The following is a 23,060-nucleotide window of genomic DNA, read 5'->3' on the forward strand; positions in this document are numbered from 1 at the left end:
AGGAATGGCAAGTAAAAGCTCAAGCTGTCTGGGGCAAGCACAGACGACTAGCTAAACGCAGCATAAACTCTCTGGGGGCACCTTCAGCTGAACAGGGCGCCAGAGTCGGATGCACAGTGCCAAAGGTCCCAACCCCAGAGAGCTTATGTTTTGATTTTTCATGTCATGCATGCCAAAATGGCATTTCATGTGAGATTGGTGCTGTGCCTCCCAACTTGTGAGCACATTCTCTCATTCAAGGCCATTTTGACAAGGAATGGCAAGTAAAATAAAAGAATAAGCTCTCTGGGAAGACACCTAAAGGTGTCTTCCCAGAGAGCTAAAGATGAACAAAGCATAGGATGAACAGTCTCCAGTTTATCACCGGGCACATACTGTCCAGATGTTCAGGAAAAGAAAGATAACCTGTGACTGGTGCCTGTCTCAAGAGAGTTTACATTGGCAATTTAAACCCTAGGTCTGTGGTGGAGTAAACTCACATTTCAGGTGGCCGGTATTGTCCATTGCTGTGCCCAGTATCGTACCCCATCTAAGACCCAGGAGGGGCTTCAATTTCCAATGTAAGTTCTTTTGAGCTGATCAATGTGTAAGCTCTTTGGGGAGGGCACCTACAGCAGGACAGCATGCCAGAGTGGTGATGCGCATCATGAAAGTGCATACTATTCAGCTTGAAGGTCTCTATCCCAGAGAGCTTATACTGGAAATGTGACTCCTTCTCTGGTCTGAGTTGGAGTAAACTTGCATTTCTGGTGTGCCCAGCTACTGCAGCCGCGTTAGGGATGCACAGCGCCAGAGTGTGCACTGTTTGACTGTAGGTGCCCTTCCTAGAGAGCTTACCCTTTGATTTACCCAAACGGCCTTGCATATGAGATTGTGCCCAAGTTGGGATGCCCAGTGCTGGTCTTGCACGCAGGCCCACTTTGCTGAGACTCCCTCCAACTTCAGGCACTTACCTCCTTACTCCTGGGTTTTGTTAATCCCTTGGCTTGAGATGGAGTAAAGGCTAACACTCATTTCTGATGCCCATGATTTTCTTTACTCCTGTTTTAAAGCACTTTTTCTGCATTAGTGTGGATTTTTCAGGCTAACTCACATTTGGGCCAATTCAGTAAAGTCCGCGGGAGAGCGGGCAAACGCCCACTCTCCTGGCACGCACAAGCCACTCTCCTGTGCGCGCGATTCAGTATGCTAATTAGACCCAGCGGTAAAACCAGGTAAAAGGAGGCGCTAGGGACACTAGCACGTCCCTAGCGCCTCCTTTTGGATCGAAGCGGCGGCTGTCAGCAGGTTTGACAGCTGATGCTCAATTTTGCCGGCGTCGGTTCTCAAACCCGCTGACAGCCACAGACTCGGAAACAGACGCCGGCAAAATTGAGCGTCCGGTTTTTGACCCGACAGCTGCGGGCCGACTTCAAATTTTATTTTTTTTTCACTTTTGGAAATTTTCGGGACCTCCGACTTAATATCGCCATGATATTAAGTCGGAGGGTGCACAGAAAAGCAGTTTTTACTGCTTTTCTGTGCACTTTCCCAGTGCCCGACGAAATTAGCGCCTACCTTTGGGTAGGCGCTAATTTCTGAAAGCAAAATGTGCAGCTTGGCTGCACATTTTGGGGTAGATTTTATAAATGTACCCACAGGCGTACTTTTGTTCGTGCACCAGGCGCGAACAAAAGTACGCTGGATTTTATAAGATACGCGCGTAGCCTATAAAATCCGGGGTCGGCGCACGCAAGGGGGTGCACATTTGTGCAACCTGCACGCGCTGAGCCCAGCGCGCGCTGCCTGTTCCCTCTGAGGCCACTCCGAAATCGGACTGGCCTCGGAGGGAACTTTCCTTCCGCCTCCCCTCACCTTCCCCTCCCTTCCCCTACCTAACCCCCCCCCCCCCCCCACCTTTGTTGGCAGATTTACTCCTGCGGAAAGCAGGCGTAAATCTGCGCGCACCAGCAGGCTGCTGGCGCGCCATCACCTGACCCGGGGGCTGGTCCCGAGGCCTCGACCACGCCCCCGGGCCGGCACCACGCCCCCGGGCCCGCCCCGAAACACCACGTCAGTCGCGGCACGCCCCCAAAACGCCGCGTCACTCGCGGCACACCCCCTGACACACCCCTCCATGCAAGCCCCGGGACTTACGTGCGTCCCAGGGCTTGCGCGCGCCGCCGAGCCTATGCAAAATAGGCGTGGCGCGCGCAGGGGGGGTTTGGGGTAGGTTTTCGGGGGGTACGCACGTTTCGTACGTGCGTACCCCCCGAAAATCTACCCCTTTGTTTTCTGAATCGTGCGGGAATACCTAATAGCGCCCGCAACATACATTTGCATGTTGCGGGCGCTATTAGGTTTGGGGGATTGGACGTGCGTTTTCGGCCCCTTACTGAATAAGGGGTAAGGGAAAATGCGCATCCAATGGCGGGTTAACAGTGCGCTCCGTCGGAGCGCACTGTACTTTATCGGCCCGATTATAGTGCTTTTTTTTTTTTTTCATTTAGCATGCTTTTTTTTTTTTTCTTACTCTTGTTTGATTTGCATTCCTTTAACTTAACTGCATCCCACAGGAACTCCCGTTTTTAACATGCATGTTAAGTAAAACCCGTGCTAAACTATAACTCTAATTGTAATATGGGTTTTATTACATCGGCTCCTTAGTTTGTAAATAGAAGGATCCCTCAATAGAAAAAAAAATTGTTAAACAAGACCAACCGAATAATCTTCCTTATGTGTTCCCCAGGGAGATGAATGTGAGTGGAATCTTTTGGTGTTTCGCAAATAAGCTCCAAGGCTTCTTGTTGGGGAATATTTGTGTATAGAGCTTCTGTATCCACCATGACCAAAAAAATGTTTCCACAAGGTACAGTCAGATCATTCAATATATCAATCAAGTGTAGAGTCACATATATGTGACTAAATCTAGAAATTTGTATTCACAGGACGTTAAATACCCCAAATCTCTTCCCTCATCTAATAATGTTTGAACCTGTGTCATAATTGAATCAGTAGGGTCCTTAGGAATTTTTTCTAATAAGAAAAATGAAAGAGTTGTCTATGAATGGCAGAAACATATTGTTGTCTGGCTCATAATCAAGGTTGCACCACCTTTATCTGCTGGTTTTATCACATAGCGGTAGTCCTTTGAGACTGCATCTCATCAAATTCAACTTTAGGTATATTACGCCACTGGTTCGATTGTCTCCTAAATTCTCTCGATCAGGGACGGGCACATTTTATTTTTGTGCCGGGACACATTACAAGTTATCAATAGCAACAGGGGCCTGGGGGGAGGCCTTGGAGCTCCTCGGCACAACGGCAGTCAAACTCCCGGCACTTGGCTGCAGGCATTTCAGTATCCAACAGCCTTAAGCACCACCATTTTTTAGTATCTTAGGAGCCCCTGTAATAATGGATCCCAGCCTCTATCAAAATCAGCAAAACCTTGAACCCAACAGCGATACATTTTAAGAGCAATAGGTACAAAGCATTTTCCCAGCTGGCAGAATATACCTCACCTCAGTCACAAGTGCAGAAAACTGATAGTCCCTCACCAAATCGGAATGTAAAAACCATAAATAGAAAGATGCAGACAAAAAAGTGAACTGGAAACCCTCTAGAAGCCAGACTCTGTATGCAGTGCAACAATACAAACACAGAAACATCCCCATTCCTCAGAAAACAAAATTAAGACATATAATCATCAATCATAATAGTAAACCATACTAATTAAGAGTATTAAAAAAACTGACAAATAAACATCTAATAATTAAGAAGAACAAGGATAAAAACCTTTATAAACATTTCACAAAAATCAATGTAAATATTTCAAAACAGCAGACATATCGAAGAATACCCAATCATTAAAACTAATAAGCATAAAACAATTCCCTGCTCGTCATACCTGGGAACTTTAGATTTTCAGTCACCCTGAGATTGTGGTGGATTAGTGGGGAGGAGGTGGGAACACACAGATTTCCTCCTCTCTCTCATACATGTTCATTCACACACCCTTCTACCCTCTTCCACATGCCCCCTTCTTCTCTTTCCTTTCTTCTCATTCACCTTTGTCATTCACCCCTCGCCCCCTCCCAGTCACTCACCCCTTCTCTTCCCTCTGCCTCTCACTTCCTTCCTTCCCTCCCCTCTGTTATTCACCCACCCACTCAATCCTCTTCCCTTCCCTCTGTCATTGACTTCTACTTGCCCTCTTTCCTTTTCACTCAGTCTCTCACTCCCACTCATCCCTTCTCTTTCTTCTGAGTCACTCACTCCCACTCACCCCCTTCCTACCGCTCTCTGCCTTCCCACCCTATCATTCCTTCTCATTCCCTGTCAATCACTCACTCTCCCACTCTATCCCCTTTGCTGTCAGTCACTCCCTCCCTCCCATTCACTCCCTTCCCTTCCCTCTCAATCACCTCTTCACTCCCACTCACCTTCTTCCATTCTCGCAATCTCACCCCTTTCCTCTGTCACTCACCCCCTCATTTTCACTCACCATCTTCTGTTCCCTTATTCTCACCCCATTCCCTTTCCTCTGTCACTTACCCCTTCCCTTCCCTCTCAATCACACTCACTCTCTCCCTTCCCTCTCAGTCACTCACCACTTCACCCGCTTCCCTCTCCTCACTCTCACCACCCCACTTTCATTCCCTTGGTCTTCCCTTTCAGTTTATTACAGTCATATGATTCACCCCTCCTTCCTAGGATGTTATTCTCGTCATTTGCTACCTGCCAGCAGGTCACCATCAGACCCACTGCTGGCTGGGGCCTTTCCTCTTTGGTGGAGTTCTTATATCTTGTATTGGACCAGCATGAGAATTATCCAAAAATGGATATTGCACAGAATATTTGAGACCACATAGGTCCCTTTCAGCTCTGAGGCTCACAGGTTTAAATTGACATGCTCAACTTGGTCATTCATATTTCTGGACTTGGATAGTAATAAAATTGTGTGTTCTGTGTCTGTCAGTGTGCTTTGGGTCAAGGTGCTATACAATGATTATAATAACATTTAGTATTATATAGTGGTGGAATCTTTCCCCCTTAGGTTCTTTTAATAGATGCCCGTGCTTAGCTTTGCAAGCAATGACCTTGCATGGAGCCTGCATGTTTAACTTATGATCTGTGATAATGCTCAAACCTTTTTCTTGATTAAATTGCCAGTAGGGGCCTATTCATTATACTTGTACATTATTATGTCCTGGATATATCATCAGTCTTGTTCTATATCGACCTTCATCTATCATTGTGTTTCCGGTTTTCTTAGTATATGTAGATTTGTTTTTGCAATAAAGACATAACCTTCACATTGTTTACTGCCCAGATTGTTGGTATTGCTAGCAAAGACTCAAACATGACCTTTCGTGCCCACATCCAAGTCATTAATTCATGGATGCGAAAATAAAAGGCTGGGTTCTGCGCTGTTTTCTAACGCGTGCTACTGCCATGAAAGAGAGAGGTTCTGGCTTAGAGTAGGCCTAAGCTACAACTGTGCAGGAATCTTTCTGTAGTTTTATTCAGTCTCCTGAAAGGCCCAGTGTTTATGTCCAACATCTCCTTCCTTAAAAATAAAACCAATACCAGCCAGGCCAGAAGAGGGCTGCCAAAATTACGAGTAGTACTAATTTATATTCCACCTTTCATGACATTTCAAAGCAAATTATATTCACGAATTGACACTTGCACCATGAGCTCAGTTAGGTGAGATATGAGGACCTATATATGTGTTCCCACAAAGAAGGGGATATGACTGAGCAGCATACAGCAGCAGCAGGGCTTTGGTATGAGATCAGATCTGTGGAGTGAGGGGAAGGATACCTAGCATGGGATTTGGCTTCCCTTCCCAGCTAAGGGCAGATAAGGAGGAGGAGTGATATCCTGCGGTGGGGGGGGGGGGGGGGAAACCATACAGACTGAGTGAGCCAAAAGTTCTAGATAAGAATTTTCAGTAGGAAAGAGGTTCTAGAATAAAGGGGGTCCTCATACGAAGCCGGAGAGGGGTAAAAACACAAGAGTGATTTATGGAAACATTTCTTCAGAGAAAGCGTGGATGTGCACAGCAGCCTTCCAGTGTAGGCTGGGGAAGAGGGAAGACACAAACAATACCAGAATTCAAAGACTTGAGATAAACTCAGTGTAGGAACTGGAGATCAGATGGGATCTGCAGTATTTTAGGAGGCAGGGAAAAAATGGGAAGTCTGGGTGACTTTGTGCTCTTTCCCTGCCTTTGTAGTCTGTTTCTATCAATACTTCCACCCCCACCCAGCCCGCCTAAGAATTAGCAGCCTGTTTTATGAACTGAACCCAGACTCCTGCTTGGCAGTAGACAGTGTTTAGCGCCCCCCTTCTCCCTACTGCAGAAATACAGGTGAAGGCTTCTAAGGCATGCTAGGCCCGTCTGTAGGGGCTGGACTCCAGGTTCACCTATGGCTCTTTCGGAGTTTGTTCTGATATATGGCGCACTCTAGAATCTTGCCTTTGATGCCTTTATTCTCTTTAAAATAATTTTTGTTATAGAGTAACACATGCAAGGTAGGGTAAGTGGTTTGGGGAGAGGGGGTGTTTTTTCCCCTTTCAGGCAGTAGTCAAGACTTGATGTGTGGCTCTCAGTTCATGTTTACTGTCCAAAGGGTATGAGCAGGAAATCAAACATTGTTCATGAAATTAGTTTGCTGTCTGCAAGCAAAATAGTCCACATCACCATGTCGAAGGTCAGTCATTGTGCCCAGTAAACAAAATACTCTTTGCTCAGTTGATACTGGGCCAGCGTTGATGGTTAAGTCTGTTGAAATGATACCAGATGTACTACATAGTGGAGCTGTTCCCAGGCCAGAGCTTCCCAGGTGGGAAGAGCGCAAAGTTCAGTATTGGAAAAGTGGCTCTGCCATTGGCTTTTACCCGATTCCGTATGGCTGAGAGCTTGGAGATGAGAGAAGTGATATGGGAAGAAGCCCAAGCCATGTATGAATATGGCCACATCTGCTTCTGTAAAGAAACCATCATTGCACGCTGTAAAAGCTGCAGTCCTTATAACATTACTTAAGAGCTACTGGCACGGCTCTTAAACCTGGAATCTTGGGGGCATTTTTTTATTATTTTTCTGGTGCAGTCAACATTGACTGTGTCTGTTTGAATGGCAAATGGAAATCGAGAAAGATGCTCCGCACCTTCCTTTGGAACACGGTCTCCAAAATAAGTATGAAATGCACTCCGGTTTTCTGGCATATAAATATGTAAGGGTCAAATGGAATGCTTTTCAAACGTAAAGCAGGTGAGCACCGTACGGTCTGTGCAACTTTTAGGTAGTTACATTAAAAACTGGCCTGAAAAAAATGACCAAAAGCCCATCGAGTCCCACCTTCATCTAATTGACCAGCAGCTTCTTACAAGGGAAAGGTGAGAAAACAGTGTTCATCTGTAGCCAACTCCACAGCAATGCAAAAAAATATTCATTCCCTGCACCAAATGTGATAATCAGCTCAAAGTCACTGGATTGACACTTTTCCCTTGCATGTAATTATATCACAGGTACCCATCAAAATCCTCATTCTCTGAAAACGTACCTAATCTGGTTTGGAATTGGTGTTAACCGCTTCAGCTGGCCCTCCTGAATAAATAACCCCGAGTGAAATCTTTTTCCCTTTCCCTTTTACTTTTGCTCGACGGAAAGCTGTACTGTCCTCTGAGTACTTCTGAGTGCACACGGCGAGTTGTGACGCCCGTACTAAATAATAAAAAACTGGATTAGGTTGCTCAGAATCTAGTGCAGGGCCTTTAAAACGTCCATGGAGCTTGCTGACAGTTGCAGGGGGCAGGCACTGGATCAAACCCGTCTGGTGTTTGCCTTTATTGCCTTTCTCAGTGGTCTTATTCCTAGATGTTCTGTTTTCCATAACACATTTAACTCGCCAAGGAGGATAAGCCCTTGACAAGTTGTGTATTCACGGACCTGGTAGGCAATTTCCAAAGACAATTTTTCCTGAAATATTCGGCGCGGTGGTCGTGCCACCACGTCCCTTCTTTCTTTTAGTAGCTGTTGAGGAATGCCTGCTGAACAGGTGCGTGTTGCCATGGCTTCCGGCACTGTGCTTTGAGAGTCTTAGGCCTTGTAAACTACGCCAAGATTTTTTTTTTTTGTTTTCTTCGACAGTATTTTTTCTGCCGCGAATGGTTGTGATGCCTATGAGCCATGGGAATCAGGAGCTGGAGAATCTGGAAAAATATCCAGTTGTCGGGCAGAGAATTGTTGTTGGGCTAGAATTATGTATCTGTATGCCATGGGATATAGTGACTCCCAAGCTGAACGTGTTCAGAGCTCCCACATGAGGCCAGTTTGCATACATTGTTCTCCTTTTGCATTCTTGCCAGACCGCTGCCTCTTTGCTGGGCAGGCAGTAATTTTACCCGAATCCCTCCTGGTGGACCCTGTGGTGGCAAGGTCACTGAGGTTCTCCAGAGTTTCCCTGGCTGTCCACTCTGGACTTTGCTTTCTCTTTTGCTGCGTGGCCATGGTTTTCATCTCGACTTGTGCCCCGTTTTATTTTTGGAAATGTCTATGTAAATATTATCAAAGTCTCTTGGCTGGATAATGAAAATCAGACAACGCTGTTATCACCGGGCCCCCTTACTGCTAAACAGGCTTCGCTTCCTACAGAAAGAAGCAGTGATGATTCTTAGTCTTAGCTCAATGGATTGGACACTTAGCACCCCCTAGTGGATTAGTGTAGACTCCAAGACAAGGCAGTCATTTCTTGTATTATGATTTCTTTAAAATGAAATGTTCTGATCCCTTTTACTCATAACTGCCATAGCTTTGATGCTGCCATTGTATAAAACATAAACTCTACTAATAGACCGATATAACATGTTATAGTAATTGTATGACTCATTCAGCCCAAGGAATTTGGCAGGGGTCGTACTCAAGGCTTCTTAGTCACCACATCAGAGTTATGGATCACCTTTAATTTCTGAAGCTTTTCTTTCTTCAAAAAAAAACAAAACAGGTAAAATACAGAAGCTGAAAACCTGTTTCTTATTCCTTCAGTCTTAATCTACAGGACATTTTGACTTCCAGTACACTTGTAGTGCAGAAAGGTGGCTGTGTTGGTCAAGGAGAAGACTGAAGAATCTTTGTAGGTGACAACAGTTTTATTGGTCGAGCATAAGAATGAAACACAGATGATATAGGAAGGTTACTTTCAGGACCCCATTCTTGACAAGTGAAGAAGGGACCTATATGGTCTTGAAAGCTCCTGTATTTTGTCTATTATTAACTCTTGTGTTGATCTAACATAAGGGATAGCCACCTCAAAGAATGCAGATTTTCATTCTCGTCAACTTCCAAACCTTGATGCATGGAGGTATAGGGCCTCCAGCATGTAAAATTGAGCTAAACTCTTAAACTGTAGATCTCGCTGTCCATGTCAACTTCATTGGGATTATGCTTTTATGATAAGAAACTTGCTCTCTTTCTCACACCCCTTGCTTCCATTGTCTTTACTGTCATCGCTGTCAGATGCATCAGTGTGAGTCTATTAAAATGCAAACCTTTCACTGTGTGTCTTCAGAAAAGTGGATAGAAATGCAGAGCAACAAAGAAGTTTTAGTTGGCAGTAATTTAGAAATGAGGTTGTTGGAGGTCTGGTCGTAAATAATTTGATTTACTATCGTTATGAGGAATTTAGAAGTACCTTAAATCATTGATTCTGCCACTAATGAAAACATCTTTATACCAAATGACGGAATTGTGTTTTGCTATATTTATTTGTTTGCTTCTTTAGGTCAAACTTCCCTTTCCCGTTGATCAAATCACAGATCTTCCAAGGAATGATTTCCAGATGATGATTAAGATGCACAAACTAACCTCAGAACAGCTGGAATTTATCCACGACGTGCGCCGGCGCAGTAAGAATCGGATCGCGGCCCAGCGCTGCCGCAAGAGGAAACTGGACTGTATTCAGAACTTAGAATGTGAAATCCGCAAACTGGTAAGTGCCTTTTCTTCTGTGTCCGGCGGTACATCTAAACAGCAATGGTACGTAAACCAGGGTCTCGGGAAAGTGCTGGAGAGGAGCAAGGCTGGAGAAAAGATTTTGAGGTCCAAAGGCTCTAAAGGGACATTTAGCTGTGGGGCATACAGCCACGTTAGCTGGATAAATGTATCTGACTAACTTACATTGGATATGCCTGTTATCCAGCTAACTTAGAGGGAGATTCATCAAGCCGCGATAGTTTATTATAGGAGGGGTTTTTTTTGTATTGCAGCAAAAGCGGCGGACAAAAAAATCATGCTGCAGTAGTGGTCCTTTCCTCGCAATGGCAGCCTACCTTGGCCAGGGTTCTCATAGCTTAAAGGATCAGCAGCCCCAAAAATGGTCTTCCCCAAAGAGAAAAAAATCACCCCAGGGGTCAATGTGGACTCACCCCACACACACACACAGCTACTGTTGTGGCACTGCCCCCCCCATCCCCCGAGATTAAAAATATATACATGGCAAATGCGTGGCAATGGCCTTTTTCCTCCTGCCCCCTTCAGTGCCAAAAAGCTACTTAGAAAAGGGTAGCCCCCTCATCCCTGCACCGGCCTATCCCAACCTCCCTTTCCAAAGATAAAAAATTCCATGGTATTTAGGGTCCCCACACCCCAATCCTAAATAATAGAACCCCTGTGGTCTAGAGGAGCAAGTGAACTCTCACCCCTAATCCCCATACCTCGAAAAGGTTTCTTCAATAGCAAGCCGGTGGCCTGGGGCACCCTCTAGTCCTGCGCCCAATCAGTGCCATTTTCAAAATGGCGCTGATCAGACCTTGCACCATAACCTGACGGGGCAAGGTCTGGGAATCAAACCTAAACCACATGGCCTTGGTCTGATCCACGGACTTTACCCCTGTTACGTGGCAGGGACAAGGTTGATTCGGCGCCATTTTGAGAAATGCTGCCAACTGGGCCGCCCACTGGCTATTGAAGAAACCTCCCTGAAACGTAATAAAATGACAATGCTGATCTTTTTTTTTATTAGCATTGGATTGCCTATGCATAAGCTGCTTGGTATGCATTAAGCAATTGTATGCATGCAAATGCATGCCAACCAGCTTATTCCATAAGGGAAGGAAATATTTGGTTATATGGCAATATCGTGCGATAAACAACATTTAATGTGCATTACATGCTGCTTAACTTGAGATATCGCCATATCACGGACTAATGAATCCAGGCCTTAGCTAGTTAACTTTGCTGTGTCCCAGAATGCCCCAGACAACCCCTGCCTTATCCGAGGGTAGTCAGCTGGCAGGGGTGATGAAGCCAGTGGGATTTTTAAATCCCATGGCTTGTCTAAGTCCAGAACTTAGCTGGACAAACCATGTAAATATGGACCTTTAAATTTACATCCCCTATTCTCCTCCCCATCCTTCCGCCCACAAGTTTACTGGTATTAGCTCCAGCACAGCATTTCCCTCTCTCTCTTTTCCCTTACCTGGCAGCTTCACCCTTTTTCTCTGTCGTCAGCCCAGCAGCATCCTCTCCCCCCCAACCTCTTCCCAGCATTTCCTTCTCTCTTCCCTCTGCCTAGCAGCATCCACACCCCCCCCCCCCCCACCACCTCTCTCCAGCATTGCCAGCAGCATCCCCTAGCCGGCAGCCTCAGTCGCTCCTCACCTCTCTGCTCCCAGCAGTGGCTCTGAGCTCCCTCCAGGCTGCATTCTCGGCACTCCTTGTGAGTCCCTTCTCTGGCAGACCTCCTGCACGCTGCATGGGCTGACTCCCGTGCTCTGCAGCTGCCTGACAGCATCGTGTTGGCACTTCTGCACCATGGCCAGGAAGCGGCAACAGAAACTTCAACCTGAGTGAGAGAATTATTGCATTTGGCCGGCCTGAGGCAGGTGCTCTCTTTGCCTTGCTCCTCCGCTGGGCTTGTTGTCTAGCATATGGAAAGTGTAACTTTATTGGCACAGTGGTTACTTCAGAATTGGGCACCCTATTGCCTATGCTGAAACATGGGCAAGCAATGTCAGTAAAAGTGTAAGTCAGCTTTTCATCCAGGGCATCTCAGAAATAAATTTGCATAAATGAAACACAGTAGGAAATGATACAAAGATGCACAGATCCGGTCCTTCAGGGCCACAAGCCATTGTGGTTTTCAAGGTGACCAGAATATGCATATTTACCTTGCTCTCAGTTCAGGTGTGTGTGTGTGTGTAAATATGCATTGTGCATGTTCATGGTGGCTGTCTTCAAAACCAGACGGGAGCCAGAAGGGCTCGTAGCTGAGAACCGCTGCCGATATGGTCACTCTGGGGATGAGCCAATCTTTGTCTCTGCCCCCCCAGGAAGATAATAAAAAATAAACATAAACTAATGCAGTTGGTCTGTTGCCAATGGAGACCTAGACACCTTAGAAACACAAAACATAGAAAGAAAAAGCCGCTTTCAAGTAAACCACCTCCACTCATTCGGGCGAATTTTAAAAGGCCCGCATGTGTAAAATTCGAGGGTTACGTGTGTGGCCTTGCCCCTGCGCGCACTGGGGTAGATTTTAAGACCTGCGCGCGGGCGTACATGTGCGCGGGCGCTACCCGGCGCACACACATGTACGCCCGATTTTATAACTTGCGCAGGCATGCGCAAGATATAAAATCAGGGGTCGCCATTGCAAGGGCTACTCTAACCCTCCCCCCCCCAAAAAAAATTCTTATCAAACCTTTTGGGCCTGCCTGGAGGCAGGCGCAGGTTGCGCGCGCCGGCAGCCTGCCGGCACGCGATCCTCCGACACAGAGGCAAATGGCCACTGTGTCAGAGGCCTCTGGTCCCGCCCTCGGACCACCCCCGCCCCACCCCTTTTTGCAAGCCCCGGGACTTAGACACGTCCCGGGGCTTTACGCGCATCACCGGGCCTTTATAAAATAGGCCCGGCACACATAGAGCTGTTACAATCCGGCCCACTGCGCACATATTCGAAAGGGCTCAGGCACACACGTAACCCTCGATACGCGCACAAGTGCCGGGCTGGCTAAAAGGGATGGGCCAGGGGCATGGTCTGGGCAGGGCAGGGGCCGGCCGGGATAGTGGCCATTACGCCCTGTCCCGAGAAGCACGTGCTGGCAGCTGGCCAGCGCGCGTAACTTACTTGTGCTCCGAAGAAGCAGGTACATTAAAAAAACAAAAAATAAAACCCACTAGTTAGAGTTAGTTTAGGGGTTGGGGAGGAGAGGGGAAAAGGGAGGAAGGCTAGATAGGGGTAAATGAAAGTTCCCACCCAGTCCACTCCTTTATTGGAGCGGAGTGGGAGGGAATTGGGCAAAGGCCTGATTGCATCGCCACGCGTAGATTACAAAATGCACCCCGCCCATGAGCGTGAGTCCCGACCCACATGCACGTGAGTGCGCAGGAACTGTATTTTTTAACATGGTTGTGCCAATGCGCGCATGTTATAAAATTGGCACATCTTTTAAAATCGACCCCATTGTGAACAGGCAACCTCTGGAAGACAATAAGACAGCGGTTTGCAAACCTGTTCTATTGACCCCACAACCAGTCTGGTATTCAGAACATCTACAATACATGTACATAAAATAAATTTGCAAATTCTTCATTGCACTTATTTAAAAATGTTTATGAATCGCTTTCCAGGTTAAAATAAATTTCCAATGTATGTAAATATATCCCATGCTGATATCCCGAAAACCCAGCTGGTTATGGGGTCAGTAAGGCAGGTTCGAGAACCACTACCACAAGATGCCCTGAGTCTTCAGTTTCCAGCATTAATATCCCCATAATTTAATCTCTTAAATTGTCCGTCCCCTTAGTGTTGCCTAGTATTCTCCCTAAAGAGGTTGAAACTTTCTGGCTTCTTGTGGGAAAGGCGAGACTGCAGGTCTGTCAGACTATGCAGAAGGCCTTATGGTTTTTTTTGGACCGGGAAGCAGATCCCTCCTTGGCAAGAGATTAGAAAGAAAGCAGAATATGGTGATAACAGATGTTTACTAGGAATGTAAAATGTTTTCAAATAAATAAACTCTGCTTTCAGAAAATAATTAGAATAATTATAACCTCAGTTCTTATGACCTCATAATAAGCTCTACCAGCATCCAAGTGCTTTCTTAGCCTTTTAAATAATCATTGGTCCAGCCTATTCAAATACTTTCTTTCATAATCATTATTTCACCATAGGATACATAGCCGAAATACCACAAAGTTAGTATTATCTGCGGAGACAGCACAAAATAAAGATAAAGCACAACCACCAGCAGGACCGCTCGATCGTGCTCACTCTTGACGGCGTTCATGGCTTGTTTAGTGTGAACGTTTTACTGGAAATCCTTCCAATAAGTATCATAAATATACAGATTTTTGAAAGGCAAAAATTACTTAAATAATGCAGTTTAAATGAAACTGTACCAGTCAGTTTCCAAATTAAGACCTTGTAGTATAACAGACGGAGGTTTCCAGATGGCTCTCCATAGTCCAATCTCGATCACCTCCCCATTGGGGAGAGGGGAATTTGATCTAATATTCCCCACTGCAGTTGCTCAAAGGAATGCCGTAGGTCTATGCAGTGCGACACTAGAGGTGCTTGAAGTTTCCCAGTGTAAATACAACTCTTATGTTCTGCTACTTAAGTTGGTACAGTTTAGTTTTGCCCCTTGGTCATCTAGCAGCCCAGCTGACTCCCTCGCAGGTATTTTTTTTCTTTTTTCAAGTTTTGTCCCTCTGGAAAGCTCCTTCTCAAATTCTCTCTTGGCCAGTTTACTACTGTTTTACATCTAACTTGCCAGTGCTTGTGCGTTTGCCTATTTTCTTCTTTTGGGTCCTCTTTCCGTTTTCTTTTTTTTGAAGGATACGCTTTTAGTTTTAACTGCCTCCTTTACCTTACCATTAAACCCCGCCGGCAGTCATTTGGTCTTCCTTTGAACTTTTTATCTGGGCTTAAGCGTTGCACTACTCCTTTTTGTTGTTTTATAATTTCCTCATTCTATAGAGTCTCCCTTTTTAAAGTTATATGCTACTGCAGTAATTTTACGTAATGTCCTCCAACTAATGATTATATCAAATTTGATTGCATGGTGATCACTATTGCTTAGCAGCCCCACCACAGTAACCACTTGCACCAGGTCATGCATTCCATTGAGGACTATACCTAAAGTAGTTGCCCCACTTGTGAGTTGTCGGGCAAGCAACTCCGTGAAGCAGTCATTTATGGCATCAAAAAACGTAACTTCTGTAGCACGTTCCAACTTCTTCCCCATTAAACCATGTTTATCCTTATGTTTAGCAATTTTGTTCTTAAGAAAAAGACCTGATTCATCCACTGTTACCTACGTTTGGGAGAGGGACAGGGTTTTTTTTTTCATTTATGCCATACATTTTAGCTTTAAAAATTCCACATATAAATTTTCCTGGCAAAAAAAAAAGTCATGGGATAGGAAGCGATATCCTTTCGTGGATGTACAAACTGGTTAAAAGACAGGAAACAGAGATTAGGATTAAATGGTCAATTTTTCTCAATGGAAAAGGGTAAACAGTGGAGTGCCTCAGGGATCTGTAGTTGGACCAGTGCTTTTCAATATATTTATAAATGATCTGGAAAGAAACATGACAAGTGTGATAAATTGCAGGAGGACCTTGTGAGACTGGAAGATTGGGCATCCAAATGGCAGATGAAATTTAATGTGAATAAGTGCAAGGTGGTGCATATAGGGAAAAATAACCCGTGCTGTAGTTACACGATGTTAAGTTCCATATTAGGAGCTACCACCTATGAAAGAGATCTAGGCATCATAGTGGATAATACATTGAAATCGTTGGCTTAGTGTGCTGCAGCAGTCAAAAAAGCAAACAGAATGTTAGGAATTATTAGAAAGGGAATGGAGAATAAAACAGAAAATGTCATAATGCCTCTGTATCACTCCATGGTGAGACCGCACCTTGAATACTGTGTACAATTCTGTCGCCACATCTAAAAAGAGATATAGTTGCACTGGAGAAGGTACAGAGAAGGGCGAGCAAAATGATAAAGGGGATGGAACAGCTCCCCTATGAGGAAAGGCTGAAGAAGTTAGGACTGTTCAGTTTGGAGAAGAGACGGCTGAAGGGAGATATGATAGAGGTGCTTAAATCACGAGAGGTCTAGAACGGGTAGATGTGAATCGCTTATTCTCTCTTTCGGATAATAGAAGGACTAGGGGGCACTCCATAGAGTTAGTAAGTGGCACATTTAAAACTAATCGGAGAAAATTCTTTTTTCACTTAACGCACAATAAAGCTCTGGAATTTGTTGCCAGAGGATGTGGTTAGTGTAGTTAGTGTAACTTGGTTCAAAAACGATTTGGATAAGTCCATTAACTGCTATTAATCAAGTTGACTTAGGGAATAGCCACTTCTATTACTGGTATCAGTAGCATGGGATCTACTTAGTGTTTGGGTACTTGCCAGGGTCTTGTAGCCTGGATTGGCCACTGTTGGAAACAGGATGCTGGGCTTGATGGACCCTTGGTCTGACCCAGTATGGCAATTTCTTGTGTTCTTAACTACCAACACCAAGTAGAAGAAGTAATTGTGTGCAGGTGGTTTTGCCAGAGTAATTTTCAAAGCAGATTTATGCCTGCTAACTTTGATTTCAAAATCTTTATAACTTGTGCAATGTATGCAGGATGTTACAGAATTATCCTCTTAACCAATGGGGAGGGGATAGTTTTAAATTATAGGCAGAGCTTGCAGTCTCATGGGTATGTTGTTCCTGCGGGACTTAAAACACATTTTTAAAGGTAAACTCTACAGGGTTTCTCTTTGAACATCGGGCTGGCAGGGCACAGCAGGCATTCAGTAGCCACATACATTTAATTTCCAAATCCAGGCCTTGAATGTTCTTTCATAGTTCAGGGCTTTCTGCCTCTTTTTTGATGTACGTAAAAGCACTCATGCTGTTAACGGCATGGGCACTTTTACTCATAGTGGGGGAGAGGGGGCAGGTTTTGTCAGGACTTTTTACATGGGTAAAAGATGCTTGCCCACACAAAAGCTTTGAAAATTGTCGTCTTAATACTTTACGGTGCCAATGCAGGGAGCCGGGGACCCACACAAGTCAGCCCGCAGCAAATGCCACATCTGTTGCTACTTTTTTCAGTGTTACTGCCCACACTCTTTCTGTAGCCCCTTCCTCCTGCCACCACCAATACAAATACTTGATTTTTCACTCTAGCAACATTCCCCCCCCCCTTATAAAATGTTGGCCCCACTGCAACTGCAGCTATATCCAGATTGTTATGGCTGACCTGTACGGCTTCACTGACATCAGGCCTGTTATAGTATCATAGTAATGACGGCAGAAAAAGACCAAAATGGTCCATCTAGTCTGCCCAGCAAGCTTTCCAAGGTAGTAAGTGCCGCTCCGTGCAGGTTACCCCCACGTTTCTGTCAAGGGTAGTAACTGCCGTTCCGTGCCGGATAAGTGCAGCCTGTTTCTTCTCTCGCCACACTGTGTGGTTTAAACCCTTTCTCCAGCACCACTGATGTCACTGATCTGTTAATCTGATCTTTCTTATCATAGACACCCTGCCCCCCCCAGTTACTCTGCCGCGCCCAAGCCAGCAGTGCATTGGGTGTCAGCTCATGATGGTGATAGGCTTTCTTTCTGCAATGCCTACTTGCTGCCTGGCCAGATGATAGAAGAGAGAAGAAGAGAGAGCAAGGATCTTTCCCTTTCCCCATCCGCCCCAGCCAGTAAACATCAACAACTCCCACTCGGTTTCCCCCTGGACAAGGCACTGCTGCAGAATATGTCTGGTGGGAGCCGAGAATGTGTAAACGTGGCCCAGCTGAGCTAATGGGAGCTGGCTAGGTGCAGGTTTTGGAGGCAAGCACTGCCAACATTGATAGCCGCATTGAGGCTTCCCACTCTCATAGAGCTGCTGCCAGTGCCATGTCTACATGATCCCTCTGCTCCCCAGGAAGGTGTTTTTCAGTAACAGACGTCATGGGGATCTGAGATTGGGTAAGTATGGCCCTGCTGAGGGCTGGAGAGCTGTCTGGTCCCCTTTCCTGGTGTGCTGTGTGGCTGCCACACGTTGCAGCAAGCTGGGCTGCTATTGCCAAGCCCTGGGAGCATGCAGGCATAGTGTTGGGGGAGAGGGGAGAATATATGTGGCCCAAGTCCCTTCTTACACACCTGCAGCTGCATTGGCTCCCTATCTGCTCCTGCATACAATTCAGGCTCCTCTTTCTCACCTACAAATGCCTTCACTCTGCAGCACCTCATTACCTCTCCTCTTATCTCTCTACACTCCCATCTCGTGCACTCCGCTCGTCGGATAAGTCACTCCTGTCCATGCCCTTCTCCACTACTGCCAATTCCAGACACCATGCTTTGCACCTGGCTGCACCGTGTACTTGGAAAAGTCTTCCTGAGCTGGTGCGTCGTGCTCCCTCTCTTGCCATGTTTAAATCCCATCTAAAGACCCACCTTTTTGAAACCACTTTTAAATCTTAAGCCTGACTGTCTGCTTTTAGTCTTGACTAATCTTCTTTTCTTTTAACCAAGCCTCTTGTCCTGTATGTTTGTCTTATTAGATTGTAAGCTCTATTGGAGCAGGGAATGTCTTTATCTATGTTTGCACAGCACTGCGTATGTTGTGTAGCGCTATAGAAAATTATTTTATATACAGTCATTCGGTGAATTCCATCATAATGGTTTATAGCAATGGCATAAAAATTTCTAGTACATTTTCAATTCCTAAAAACATATATTAAAGTATTATAATAAAAGAACTAATAAATATAAAATATTACTAACACATAATTGAAATATTAATAGTACATAAATGGACTATAAAAAGCATTAAAATCAGTGATAAAAAAAAAAAGACAAATGTTAAGTAGTAGTAGTGTAGCTATTGTTTAAATGGTTAACCATTTCGATTTCAGTCGTTTTAATGGTTAACGGTATAAACAATATTTCCATCCTTGTTGTTCTCACTGTTTTGTTCTTGTTAAGAGTAGGTCACAGTTTCAGTGTGGTACAGTGGGATTTGCGAGCAGCATATATGCTCTCCAGCAGCATATGCTTAGGCCCCCCTCTACAGGTTCAGTGAAGGTGAAGTGCTGTCTTACCTCACAGATACCATTAGCATCATATTGCTAGCTCCAAAGATACCACTGATGGATCCCTAAGTCCTTCTGTGCAAATTTTACAGCAGGAAAAATAAAATGGAGCACTGAAAATATTTCTTACAAGCTCTTCTGTTGCACTTCTGATGCCCAAGGGAAGGGAAGGCCTTCTTGTGTCCACAGTCAACCAAGTTCAATCTTGCACAGTGCATAGAAAAACCATTTCTGTTTCTTCTCTTCCAGCCAGCATTGCACAAATAACTTTATCCTTGACTGAGTCTGATTTTTAAAGGAAAACCATTGTTGTTCTGGCATTTATTGCAGAGGAGGACAGGGTCTTCCCAAAGAGTTTTTTCTGCTGGTCGCAGAGCAGAGCAGATCCCACTGAAAATAAATGCCAATGATAAATGGTCTATTACATGTCCCTCTCACCTACTGTGTGTCAAGCATTTCAAAAGGTAGTCTGAAAGAATGAGGCAGGAAAAAGGTAATTACCTGCCTCCTGTTTTGTAATAGATAATGTCTGTAATAACAAAGGCTGTTTTTCCCTTCTCTCCCAGGTATGTGAGAAGGAAAAATTGTTAACAGAAAGGAACCAGCTGAAGGCATGCATGGGGGAACTTTTAGACAACTTCTCCTGTCTGTCCCAGGAAGTGTGTAGAGATATGCAGAGCCCAGAGCAGATACAAGCCCTTCACAGGTATTGCCCTGTTCTCAGGCCCCTGGATCTGCCGACGGCTGCCAGCATCAGTGCTTCACCAGCTGCAGCCGAGCAGAGCCTGGGAACATCTCAGTGTGCCGGGGAAAGTGTACCATGCGATGCGGACCAAGGCTGCACCCAGCTTGGAGCTCACTGGCTACCCAGCAGCGCGGTGGAAAACTGTACAACAGGGCAGGTTGGAGCCAACCACGGTACTTACTCAGAAAGGGGGCCTGCTCTCGAGCAGAGTGGCCAAACAGTGACTGTGGACTTCTGTCAGGAGATGACAGACAAATGTACAACAGATGAACAGCCGAGGAAAGATTACACCTAGTTGACTTCTGGCCTGACGTCCCACCTGGCTGGGAGGGTGATGGGGGGGGGTTCCCTCGGCTGATGGCAGCACTCATCTGTTGCCTAGAGGAATGGATTTTGGTGCACACTACAACGGTCTTAGCAGCAATACTGTTTTTAAGTATTCCCTCCTTTCTGCAAAATGGGAGTTATCTTCTCCAGTGGTGCTATGCCTTGCTTGGGCGAGGAACTTAACAGTGGAAACACTGTCTATTTTATTTGGGTTCTGTTGTTTGATTGTTTTTGTTTCATTTTGTTTTCTATGCTAATTTCAAATCTTAACAGGGATGGACATATATAACACCTCTGAGGACTGAAGAGCAGCTTTTCCTCTCGGTGACTTCCGTCACAAAACCCTATCTCAGGAATTTCTTCTGAATGTTCAAGTTTTCATTGAAGACAGCTTCTATACACATCAAAGTTTTATAGCTAAATTGTATATATTATAAATACATTTATATATATATATATATACATACATTTATATATATATATATATATATATATATAAAACTCCATATGCAAAAAAGCACGCATCCCTCCACGTTTTCTTCCCAAAACTGGAAACTTTTATTTCTATTTTATCAACAAGTTCCAACATTCCTCTTTTTTGGGGGGGCTTTTATGCTGGAATTGGCTTTGGTCATTTCTGTGCTTAGTTTTCTGTTGTTTTTTAAACCATTCAGCAGTATCATTTGGTTTGTACTTATTTATACGGTTTCAGTGTTGGAAAGCGCGTTACCTTAGGGGGGGGGTAGGGTTTCTGCAGAGTCCTGGCATGACCGGGCCATTTGAGCAGGGGGTGGATTGTGTGTTCTTTGTAAGATACTGTAGTCAGTGGTCAAGTTTGCCACTTGCACTGAGTCGTTTTTGAACCCGACCTCTTTCCACAAGTGAAGTTGCTTGAAGTTCAGTGGGTCTTGGAGCTTGATCAAATCTTTTGTGGGGTTTTTTTTTTCTCCGCGTGCTAAACTTTAAAAACATAAGATTTAGGGAAACCACTCAGGAGAAAACAGTGTAAGAACATCCTCATCATGCCAAAATCTGTATCTGCCACATGCAGTAGCATATAAAGTGGAAAGCTGAATATTTTTTCATGTTTTCTTTTCCTGTTCCCATGTAAAGGCCAACACAGTTAACTGACACTAGAGAAAGTGTCTCTAACATACTACAGCCAAGAATTTAGCTTAGCGGGTATGGGCTTACAAATATGAATTGCTAGTATAACTACCACTGAAGGATAAAGCAGAGAAACATCAGCTCATCATTTGCCTGCTAATTCTTTGAAAAGTTGCCTTTTTTTTAATCCAACCTGAAGATATTCCCAGTGGGCAAGAATCAGTATTTAAACTGGACAGGCCTGACAGGAGGTTGCTGGAAATGAGTTAGTGCGGTCTAGGTGCTGCTTCAGTTTCCATCTCAAGAAATCAAGTAAACCAGTGAAAACGACTCAAGGTGTAGTTGGAAGAGTTTTTAGATACCTCACGGTCTCGGCAGCCTCTACCAACAAAGGCAGAAAACTCTGTCTCTGTAACATATAGTTTTACTCTGTGGCTTCTCACCTTATGGCCACCAGTGTGCCATAAATGGCAAACACCAAAGCACCAGAGATGGACATATGCTGACCCTTTAAAAAACAAATAGCCTTTTCTGAACACTGTAGGGGGAGAGAGGCATATGATCCTGTGACATAAGTTTACATGTCATCAGGCCATGATTCTTAGGGGGGGGGTTTTAGTGGGTGGGAATGGGGAAGACGGTGGGTGGGGGGAACTTGGTACATGAGCATCATTCCCTGGAGAAGGCGTTAGCTCCTCAGCAGCACATGTGGTTCTCATAGCCCTGTGTTTCCTTGCCATAACCTTGCTCATAGTCCCTTCTCCCTGCCTGTCCAGGGAGGAAGAAGAAAATATGAATATACTCAGGCCTTCTGTTTTCTTATGATTTACTTTTTTCCCCAAGGCTGAGAATGGGGTGGAGGGTGGGGATGGGTGTTGGGAGCAAGAGGGGTAACCATTTTAAAGTGCTCCATGTTTGTCAAATGCGATGGGAAATCTGGTATACATATATTAGGCAAGAAAGATGGAAACCATAGCGTTATGTATTTTAGTATCGACCCTTTTCTTACAAAGTGCTGGTCTCTGTACTTGATGACATGTACGTAATGGCAGCGCTTCAGCCACAAGGTTAATAATTTGTTTTTTTCAAAACGTAAAGAGAAGAATGCAGCATTTTTGTACAGGAAACCAACTTATAAGCTATTTATACAGATACTGTTACTGTTGGTTTAGGAATCTGTTTATTTTCAGAGCCCATTGTGTCCGGAAATGGGATAGGGGAGGGGGCATTTTGTTGGGGGTAGCTGGTGGGGTTTCTGCTTCTGAGAAACTATGATGCATGCTGTCATTGAAAACTTAAAATGTGAACCGCATCAGAACCAAGGTTTTAGAAAAATAGCTTTGTATCCTATAAGACGTACTTTTTCAAAAATCTACCCTGATAACTAGCAGTACTCATGCCATGCCATGGAAACTGGACAGGGAAGCCATTCTTCCTGAAATTATTTAAGCTGATTCACCTAAACTTCTGGGAACAGCAATTTCAGCATGTATTACAAGGATTACCTGGCTACTGATCTTTGGATATGATGAAATAATTGATGTCACACACACACACACATACACACACAGTTTCAGTAGTTCTATAGGTCCTTTTTAAAAACTCCTGTGCATCCTCTTTGGCCAATTCTCATATAGATCCCATGAGTGAGGCATTTGCTAATGCAGCTTCTTTCAAGAGGTTTGTGGGAATGACAGAAGGGATGTCTTAAATAGTATAGGGCTTTTCTCATATTTTGTGTCTGTGGGGAAAATGTTTGGTACATGGCTCCATAATGATTTCACATAGAAAGATAGA

General features: G+C 44.8%; 1 protein-coding gene across 2 annotated transcripts in view; it reads left to right on the top strand.

Moving 5' to 3' along the window:
• The window catches only part of BACH2 (BTB domain and CNC homolog 2), a 439,685-nt gene extending 417,833 nt beyond the window's left edge, over positions 1–21,852 (top strand). For both annotated transcript variants that reach the window (XM_029595411.1, XM_029595412.1), the window contains 2 exons: positions 9,771–9,977; positions 19,651–21,852. In XM_029595411.1, coding sequence (XP_029451271.1) covers positions 9,771–9,977; positions 19,651–20,124 — 681 coding nt within the window. In that variant the 3' untranslated portion in view covers positions 20,125–21,852. The remainder of the gene's footprint in view (positions 1–9,770; positions 9,978–19,650) is intronic.
• The last annotated feature ends 1,208 nt before the right edge of the window (positions 21,853–23,060 follow it).

This window comes from Rhinatrema bivittatum, chromosome 3, assembly GCF_901001135.1.
Source record: "Rhinatrema bivittatum chromosome 3, aRhiBiv1.1, whole genome shotgun sequence".
In the NCBI taxonomy this organism is placed as follows: domain Eukaryota; kingdom Metazoa; phylum Chordata; class Amphibia; order Gymnophiona; family Rhinatrematidae; genus Rhinatrema; species Rhinatrema bivittatum.